Here is a 10,795-nt window from a genome sequence, read left to right as displayed (position 1 = left end):
CGCAATTATTTTGTATTAACTTTTCATAAAGTTGTAACCTGGAACCAGAGCATCACATATGACATCTTTGACATTATTATAGCAACATCCTCTTTATAACCTTGATATAACTGCAACAGTATTTTCCACCTAAAGCATTGTGGAATTAATAAGACTGGTTCACAGCATGCAATTTGTACATGTGAGTGATGCATGGGGTGGTGGCCTCTTGTTCCTTGTGACACAGAGTAACCCATGCAGTCACCTCGAGCCCTCCTTCCATCTGGCCCGGCCCATAGCACGCGCCACCTCCACAAGTCCAATCATAATGCAGGGAATTCCTCCCCCCCTCCCTAACCGCCATTCATCCTCATACAACAACACGACGCGCGTGTCACTTCCGGGCTCAGATTGCACGGTGTAATATCAACGTTTCGATTAGAGCCGTTGGATGAATTGAGTGTCGGCTCCCCGCTGCTGTCGCCGGTGTAAAGTGACATCCGGGCGGAGACATTCAACGGTAAGTTTCTTTGTCGTTGAAGTGCATATTTGTGATGCTCGCTTACAGCCTACCCAGATGTGCGGGATGCTGCAGTTGCCCAAGATAGGCAGAGACAATACCGGAAGTAACGAATTTTATTCTTCGACAAATTAAAATACGAGACCTTTATTTTATGTGGTCACGATTACGAGTCACCTGCCAAAGAGAGTGACTGAAGAGAGAGAGAGTGAACAATTATTATTTTCTCTTATCTGAGAACTCTTGATGGCAGTGTGTTTAAAGCCCCTGTGAGGAGTTTTTCGCTAGTTATGAAACGGACTGAAATTAATTCTGATTACTATATGACCTACAAAAGCAAACCAGACCATCAGCGACAGGTTTGATTATTTCTATAGTTATTTTTAATGCCTGATATTGCTGGTGGGGGGCAGGTGTCAGGTGAAGCATTACCTGCTTGCTGCCTTTGTTTACATTTTCCAGGGCAACCATTTTAAGTGAGTGATACATATGACTGTTAAAGAAAGCAGGATGAGATTCTTTGTTAAAAACGACCACTTAAGCATGTACAGGACAAAATCAGCAAAGAGAAAAGTGCTACGGCTTTGTCCACAGGGGACGCCAAAATCAACACAAACTGAAAGTTCCTCACAGGAGCTTTAAATGACAATTTAGCGAACATTCTGTACACGGCCATTCTTACTGTGTTTTTGGAGGAAATTGGGTAATTACCTAGTATAGCTAGCGCTGTAAACATTGGTTGGACAGTAACAATGCTGGTTGAATGTAGATTTAAAGTAGACCCAGTCAAACATATCACATCTTATTTTGAAACTTCTTTACCGGAAGTTATATTGTCATTGCGTGGGCTTTGACACTCGTTAGCGCGCTTGGATGTTGCAGCTTGAACACTGGCGTTAATAGTAGTCTAATTATGTTCACGTCTTATTCAATAATTTGTTTTATCATTATTTAGTTAAAATTTAGGAAATAATTCAAAAGTTTAATATAGTTTAAGTACTTCTGCACACTAATGTTAATAAGCACGTTTTCTTTTAACAAATGAGTTAACTTTTAAAAACATCATCACACTTTTAAAATGCTTCTTTTAGTCGAAAAATTAAGTAGGATTTTTTTTTATATCAGCACTTGTTTTAATCAAAGGCTAGAACAATCACTAACTAAAAATGTCACTTCACAATTTTTACAACCTTTGGCTGGTTGCCATTTAAAAAATCTATATTTACACAGCTGAAGTCGACCGGCCTGTGGTCCATTAGAGTGCTCCTGTACCTACTGACAGGGATGCTATTGTCCTGCAGCAATGGTCTGATATGATTGCAGAAGACAGAGACTCACACTCTTTCCCTCTGGCTGGTAGCAACTGCTTACAGAGTGCAGCATTAGTATGGTGTTATGGTGTTATAAAACCATAACTTAAACTTACTATCAGGAGTTTTTAACTGTTTAGCCTCTGTATGAGCAGACCATCAGCAAGATGTTTTCTATATACTTATTGTCTGTCACTGCTGTCAGTGGTTCAGATTGAGATGTAGTGATTTTTGGCACACAAGTCAAACAAAAGTCAACCTTTGTTGGAAACCAACCCTAAATTAGTAAAAAAAAATATATATTGCGTTCATGAAAAACATTGTGAGATGTTACTGACATTTCTGTAATACAACTAACAGAAATTTAATGTTGGCCCTTCACCCATCTTGCCTTTTGCTTATCATTATAAAGACGTAGGATACGAAGGAATGTAAAGTAACTGGAGCTTTCATCAACAAAATAAGTTTCACCTAGCAAAAAAATGTGTTAGCTGCTAGCTAAATGAGTTGCATTGACGATATCCGATATCCACAAGGCATCTATTTTCCTCTGCTCTCACACTCAGGTTGGAAAGCTCAAGTTTGTAAGTATAAATGTAGGGAATCTGACTAAACAATATAATTTCACTGCTCCAAGACTGATTAGTGAACATAGTTGATAACCCATTAGCTAGTGCCATCAGAAAGGTGTTAGCATGTAGCCACTTCTGAGCTTTTGTTATAGTTAGCTAAGAAGAGGCTAAAAGCTAACATAACCATTTGGTTGTGTTATACATTAGGAAATGCCCAAATTCCTACCGAAATTTAATTTAGGCAGGAAGTGGTTGAATGCTAGAATTAGCTGTTGTCTGACAGTATTCAATTCAATGAATGGACTTCATTTATATGACTCTATCATATTGGTTTAGCTTCCCATCCTGAGCGTGATGTCAAACCAAATGAGGTAACACAATGGTGATTAAGCCCATGGCCAACTGATGTAAGCTTTTGCATTTGCAGTATATAGTATTGTTATGGACTGAGTTTCTGTGGCGACAGAAAAAATCACAAGCAGCGCCCAGTTAGTGATGCGTTTTCTCCATAGACTGTATAAAAATATAATATATACAGTCATTGGTTTTCTCTCACCCAGCAGTGGTTGGTCTGTCCGAGAGGGCAGGCGGAGCTAAGTGGCCGGTTTCTGTAAGCATTGCAAGGAAACAGTAATTATCCAATAATTATCGATTATCGCCAGTGGGTGGCGCTCAAGAGCACGAAACTGAATTGTATCTTTAACAAAATGTACTTTTATAGAATCAAATACTTTTTATTGATTAAGCTGTTGTATAAATAAACAAAATGCCAAACCAAACGCATTAAGAGAGCTTACAGTGGAGAAGCTTGGTGACTGGCTTGTGTGCCAGTACTTTATGTCACCATGTGTGCAGAAAAGCTGTGGTCTGATCCACATAATAAACCCAATTGTGTTTGGTACTTTCACTCATATACTTAAATGCTTTGCAAGATTTTGATTATGTCACTAATCAAAACTGTTAAATTCAATTCATGTGTTGCCAATCTGTCCTTCACACCCACACACATGCACAAGCACGCCACATGCATGCCCCCTGGTCCCTGCCGCACACATGCATGCGGGCAGTGTGACCCTTGGGACTGAGTCGTGTGTTGGTGCGTCGTTTCGCCACAATGGCCATGTTCAGTTTTCTGCAAGACTTCAGCTTGCCTGCTTAGCCGAGTGGGTGAAAGCAGGATGACGTCGGACACACAAAAGAGCCATTCACACAATCCCTTGAGGAAGCAATGATTCCCTCACACACACACACACACACACACACACACATGCCTGGTCACCCCACCGCTACACAGACCATGTCACAATATTATTCAATTAATCCAGTGAGTGGAGGCTGCCTGCAGAGCTCCTGTTCGTGTTTGAGCAATAACTAACCTGAATATTGCCGCTACCTGTTTCTCGCTATTAAAGGTAAGACGAGAGTCAGGCCTGCTTATGTATTGATGCAAATTAGAATCTTGACCTTGCATAGAGACAGAGCAGTTGTTCCCTAAATGATGTGTGTTTGGATCTTGACTTGAAAGTATCAGGACCAGCCTTCTTGTCTGAATTAGTTTCTTCTGGTCGAAAGAGATGAAGAGGAAAGGAAGAAACTTGATTATGATTGCTGCTCTACGGACACAGATGTTTGTTTATGTCAAGAGGTTAACTAACAGTAGGAATAGGAATCACCAGAGGCCGGACGATACAGAACTTTAGTCACGATACAATATTATAGCGATTTTAAATATATTGCAATATGCGTCGTATTGCTCGACCGTGTTTAACTGCAACTTATGTCGCAAAAGAATAACTTGGTCAACTGTCTGATTATTATATAAGATAAACTTTTTGTTAAATTGAAATGACATAATAATGTCTCCATCTTTGCTTAAAACTCGGCACCATCTAGTGACCTCAAATATTTTTCTTCACAATTTTTAGAGGGCCAGTTCACCGATTTTCAACCTCAGTCCTATCATGCTATTACGGGGAGCTAATGTCATTACGGTAGAAAAAATGCAATGTCGCTCTGTGCCTTTGGAGGACGCTATCCGCTTCTCCAATGGGCCCTGGAAAACCTCAGTCAGATGACGTAAATCGCATCATCTGGCGGAGGCCAGGGAACTTGCTAAACCACACTTCCTCAATCTATGACGCCTCCGATGTCATGTCTCGTTCACAATCGTCAGGTTTGAAATGTAGACTGCAGACCTGATGATTTTTTACCACCGGTATATTCTCGTCGTATTTCAACCACTCTTCTGTACAGATCTGAGTCATTGCCTGCAGCGATCAATGTCCTTGACTGGAAAACTGGAGCATTTTACAATGTAATTTGTACTTGTGTTATAACTGTTACAAGTTATATGATTAAAGTTTGAGCTTGACATTTGTGTATTGAAAGAATATCACAATTCAAAATATCACCATACTGTGCTGTACCCTATGTATACCCCACCTCTAGCTAACAGGTAGAGCTTCGTCTCTATTTATGTGTGCATAACTGGTCCTTTATGCAAAGCTAAGAAACAGTCCTTCACAGTTCAGACTAGTCTCAGCCTCCTCCCGTCGATGACTGCATCTGTCTGCCCACTTGTAGTCTGACCAGTGGTTCTTGGCACTGCACAAAATAGCTCTCCACACTGCTGCTTCGAATTATCATGAAGGCGTAAAATGATTGAGTCATGAGTTAAATGTTAACAGAGAAAGAATTAACCCCACTTTTTGAGATAAATTGTCCAGGACACTTGTCAAGCAACTTTTACCGCCAGCTTTTCAAATGTTCTGCTTTTCTCTGTTTGAAATTATGGAACGTTTTCTTTTTGAATGATGGTCAGATGACGTCAGTGGCTTGATTAGCATAATTAGTAGTTTTATTGATGGATTTATCAAAATGTAATGTGTAATGTTGCCATTAAACTTACATACAGCCAAACATTATCCATTTAGATTTGGTCTAGGTTGTTTTCTTAGTTTGATACCTCCTACCTCCTCCTATTAAGAGGAATAGGTCAACGAAGAAAGCAACATTCATAGGTAAATGAACTCATTGGTAAACTCCCTCCTGACTTGACTGATCTTTTGTCTACAAATATTTCAAGCCGTACAATCAGACCCCAAAATTAGGTCACTGTTAAAATACCACGGTGTAGAATGTGGTGCCAATTTCTGATGGTGAGATCAATAAAGTTGACGTCATTTAGGACCGCTCCCATAACATCGGCTAACATTGCCTACAAGTTCTAATTATGTTTGAAAGAAAGCGTTTTCATCTCATATTCAAAGACATTTTAAGGATCATTTCAAATAAAGTCCTTGTAACGTTAAAACTTAAACTAAGACAAAACATTTTAACTGCAACATTCTGAAGATATTTTCAGGATGTTATCGAGGATTATCAGAACGCCTTTTATAAAACATTTGCTCAATGTTACATAAAAACAAAGGTAGAACACACTCACTGCAACACTCTGAGGATATTTTCAGGATGTTAGTACGACCTGAACTATCAGAACGTGATTTATAAAACGTTCCTGAAATGTGATCTGAACATTCTCACTGCAAAATGTTTTCGGAGAACGTTCTCCTGCTATTAAAAGGAACATCCTGGGAACCAAATAAAAACTTCCCGCTCAAAACATCACCAGAACATCGCACGTAACATTCTCAGAACGTTCTTAGAACAAAATATTTCTAGCTGGGAATATTGTTAAAACAATATGAAAATGTCTATCATGTGTTTTTCTATATCGTCTCTATCGTGATGTCACAAAACCAGCGGCTGTCATTTTGACAATGCTTTACGTTCTAATCGGTGCATGTGGGAGTGAACCTGGAGCGAACCATAGAGGGAGGCACTGTTTATTAACATGGACATTAACGTGCAGAAACTCAGTATTTTATTAACACAGGATTATCTAAAAACAGGCTTTACCATGTGGTTGTTTCATATAGACCAATTATTTGTTAAATTACCAGAGAACCTGATATATGGTGATATATATCGTTATCGAGATATGATGAATCCTATACCGTGGTGTAGGATTTTGGCCATGTCGCCCAGCCCTAATATCAGAATAATAGAAGATCAGTATAAGCACTTCACAACTGGAGCGTCGGTCAGACCAGTTTACAAGACATAGCTGTCCAGCTGACTGACAGAATCTAAGTTCACAGTGTATTTCAGAGAGAGAACTCCCTCACACAGAGCAGAGCAAGGTGTTATTGTTATGACATTAGCTGAGGCGCCTGACTATCTAGAGTTTACCTCTTCGCTCCAGACAAGGCCACTAACTATATCTCTCCTAGTCAGAGGAGCAAGAGTAAATCATGCACAAGACCCTGGTGAGGAACAAACACGACATCTAAAATGATCATAAGCATGCGTCATTAAGTAACCATAGCCCGTTGTACCATTAGGGGGAGCCTACAACAACGCAACTGAAATCTTCAAGATTGTCAGTTTAAGGAAACTGCAATGATTTTGATCCAGATGACAAAACCTAAATATGATGCAATTGTGTGGTTTTTTTCAGTTTGATGATGGGAACTTAAATTGTAGGGACAATTTAAGATGCTCTTGAAGTCTAATGTTCTTCACAGCAGACTTTAAACAGCAGTGATAGACGTTAATGTCAGCTCGCTTCATTCCTTTCCTCTAGTCTGACAGTTCAGTTAATCAAGCTGACCTCACGACTCTGTGGCCTCTATTTCACAAACTTCGTCTTTCTTAAAGAAATTCTAAAATTGCAAGAGATAGAGGAACCAACAAGCAAACAAAACCAATGGGATATTGCATGTTCTCCAGCTGGGTGCAGTTCTGTTAAGCTGAAGCGTCCTGTGATGAAGCGACGCACCCAGGCTGGGTAACAAGACACCGAGCAGAACAACGGGGCTGCAGACAGAATCCCACAGGGAACAGATGGTAGTCCCGGAGAGCGCTGCTGGTAAAATCCTTAATTTATTTATGAGTCTCAAAGGGACACTTGAGCGATGAGTGTGTTTAGGAGACAAGCGCGGTCACGTTGTGTGTCACTTTTGGGAGGCGCAGGATGTGGCGCTTCATATGAATAATGAATTACTGCTGCTAGAATAGACGATCAGGGGCCTTCAGAGTGTGTATGCTCACGTCATTTACAAAGAGGACATGGTTTTTTTTTAGCTGCACAATTGCAAAGACAGTTGGCGGACTGATTATAAATGTCAATATGCATAATTTCTCACACTGCTGGCCTTATATTCCATTTTAGGAGCCTTATATAAGATGTCATGGTGGTTGTGATCGTGAAGTTCAGCCGTATGATATTGGGAATCCTGCTCCCTCCAGTGTGCCACAAGTTTCCTGGGCCCTGTCACGGTGCGATTGAGCAAGGCCCCGAATCCCCCAACTGCTTCTTCTTCTTCTTCTTCTTCTCCTCCTTCCCCTCCTCTTTTTTCTACTTTTCCTTCTCCCCCTCTTACCTTTTCTTCTTCTTCTCCTCCTCCTCCTTTTTCTTCTTCTTCTACTCCTCCTTTTTCGTCTTCTTCTACTCCTCCTTTTTCGTCTTCTTCTTCTCCTCCTTTTTCTTCTTCTACTCCTGCCCCTCCTCCTTCTTCTTCTTCTTCTCCTCCTTTTTCTTCTTTTCCTTCCCCCCTCCTCCTCCTTTTTCTTCTTCTCCTCTTCCCCCTCCTCCTTTTTCTTCTTCTTCTCCTCCCCCTCCTCCTTTTCTTCTTGTTCTTCCCCTCCTCCTTTTTTCTTCTCGTCTACTCCTCCCCTTCCTCCCCTTCCCCCTTCTTCTCCTTTTTCTTCTTCTTCTCCTCCCCCTCCTCCCCTTCTCCTTTTTCTTCTTCTTCTTCTTCTGAAATACGTAGTCAAACCTGTAAACCTGTTCACTGATCTCTGTTCAGAACTCTGGACAGCTCCCAAACTCTGCCAGCATTATCAGTCACAGCCTCCATCACCAGCTCCTCCCGTTGTATTGAAAGTCTGAAGATAGAAACTAGGACACGTGATCACCTTTGAACAACAGTTTATAAGATGTGTGGCCGTATACACACGTGAGCTAAAACTTCCTCTGTCTGTGCAGTGTCTGTTTCCTCCTCTCTGGTGGCTTGTACCCTGTCTCACACACTCACATATACACATTTAGAAACCTCTTATATAATTTCTAGCACATGCATCTGCTTTCCTTTTCATTCACTTTCTCCTGTTTTTGTCTTTAAAATCTTGTTTTTTCTTCTCATCTCATCCTTCCCGGGCGTTTCCAATAAGTTAACAGTGTATGACAGGCAGTTTCTTGTGCTGTATTCGTGCTGGAACATTTGAGTCTGCTTCTCACCCCTTCCACTGCCCGTTACAAAATTACTGTTCTGCTTTTTGTGAGTACACGTGACTCACTGTTTTGTTTCGGTTTCTGATTGAATTGGGATTTAGGCTCAGGATCAAAGTCTCATTTTTAAACAAATGTAATAATTGACAGTTTTTGCTCTAATGCCAGGTTTATGTCATTTATTTTCCAGGAATATTGTGGACCTGTGGGCATTTAAAAGTCAAGCTCTCTCAAAGAAAGAAGGAAGAGGGACGGCGGACACAGCAACCGCAGGAGTAGGAACTTTTTCTCACATCACATCTTCCTTACTCTTCTCGCTGCTCTCCAACGTCTTCACAGCTTCACCGTGATGAAGCTGAAGGAGGACCTCAACCCCATGCTGCTGCTCCTCTTCCACCTCATGGTATGGATCTACACCTTCATCACCTTCCTGCCCTCCTACATCCTCAGCTGGTTCTCCACACCCGACGGAGACTTCTACGGCTCCGAGGCAGAGCGAGCCAAGAGAGCGAAGGCCCGCTCGGTGCTGGGTCGGCCCGAGGGACCCTACCGAGCCGTCAGCGCTATGAAGAGGTTGGCGACGTCGCTGCACCCGGGGATGGACACCCTGGATAAGATGTTTGAGTACGCAGCCACGAGGTTCCCACACAGAGACTGTCTGGGGACGAGGGAGGTGATCAGTGAGGAGGACGAGCGACAAGGCAATGGGAAGGTGTTCAAGAAGGTAAGCAGTGGTAAGGAAAGTACAGAAGTACAGCAAGGAGAAAATGTAATAGAAATATGTGTACAGGAGTAAGGTGAATAAAATGTTATCATGGAGCTTCAGCCAGAAGCCAGCTGGTCTAGCTTAGTATGAAACAGGTAGCTTAATATTTAATGTACATTATATTAGTGTTAATAATGTAGAAGGAAAATTAATATGCAATAAAAATGATGTCAATCAAGAAGTGCACTTATAATACAAATACATGGTGAGACTAAAAACATTAAAGTGGGGGTATTATGCTAATTTCAAGCTTCATATTTCACTCTGTGATACCTGTGGAGTAGCTTAGCATAATTTACAGATAACATATTTTTTTCTCACACTGGTGATCTGTGCAGGCCCTCAGACAGCCTCTCCCTGACACGAGTCAGCTCTGTCCCTTTAAGAAACCTCCACAAGCCCACTGTCTTCTGATTGTCCAGCTCTCAGAAGCCTGCTGTCACTCCAACACACTTTTACCTACAGATTTGAAACTTCACCCACGTTTAGTCTGGACATCCAACATTGTAACAACATATATATATGTCTTAAAATGTGAAACAGCATGATACTGCCTCTTTAGGAAATCTACAGCTTGGACTGTATAACCTCACGCATGGGAACAGCCAACTACAACTCTCATGAGTGGGCTGAATGAGCTAACAAGCCAGCTACTGTGAGCCCAGACACCAATATTATTGGTAACATATAAACAACATAATACTAGACTTTTCAAAGCTAGAGTACAAACTTTTTGGATGGTCTAATAGTACAATGACCGGACAGCAGGCCTTATTTTGCCTCACAAACAACATAAACGAGACGTTCAGCTCAGTGACTGTGCTGAGGTGGCGTATAGCAAACAGCCGTCTTTACCCACCGTGCACTCAAAGCAAACAGTCCCTTAATTATGCAATGACTTAATATCATTTAAACAGGTGAGTTATGTTATAAATAAATCCCATACGGTTGTCATAAACAGAGAAATTAGCTATAGAGACCAAACACTTGTTACTTGTACTTATGGCATTAATTGATAATGAGAACATTTTTCAATATAATAACACATTTCCTCTAATGTGTGTCTTCTTGAGGATCCATGATGTGATATAAAAACATAACAAACCGTTTTGTTGTTAACTTTTTGTATTGTTTTTAAAGGAAAGGTAGGATCAATAAAGAAGGGACAGATTCGAGTAAGGAAAAGTTGCTTCTTCAGATTTGTTTTCTAAATGACTCATTAGTCTTACTGTGTGGAAAAAATCTCTCTCCCTCTAAATCCAAATAGAAAAATTGTTAGCATTCCTCATTTTAAAAAGGGAGCAAGACAAGCTGAACGCTAGCTCTTCTCAGAGTTGCAAGAGCGCCTGTGACATT

At 40.9% G+C, this 10,795-nt stretch overlaps 1 protein-coding gene across 1 annotated transcript in view; it reads left to right on the top strand.

The window, feature by feature from the left end:
• Positions 1-395: 395 nt before the first annotated feature.
• The window catches only part of acsl3a (acyl-CoA synthetase long chain family member 3a), a 42,597-nt gene continuing 32,197 nt past the window's right edge, over positions 396-10,795 (top strand). The window contains exons 1-2 of the mRNA XM_069676536.1: positions 396-499; positions 8,864-9,397. Coding sequence (XP_069532637.1) covers positions 9,023-9,397 — 375 coding nt within the window. The 5' untranslated portion in view covers positions 396-499; positions 8,864-9,022. The remainder of the gene's footprint in view (positions 500-8,863; positions 9,398-10,795) is intronic.

This window comes from Semicossyphus pulcher, unplaced genomic scaffold, assembly GCF_022749685.1.
Source record: "Semicossyphus pulcher isolate SPU_LCO1_2020_fin unplaced genomic scaffold, fSemPul1.0.p SCAF_26, whole genome shotgun sequence".
NCBI lineage: Eukaryota > Metazoa > Chordata > Actinopteri > Labriformes > Labridae > Semicossyphus > Semicossyphus pulcher.
This window is presented reverse-complemented; position numbering and strand designations above follow the sequence as displayed.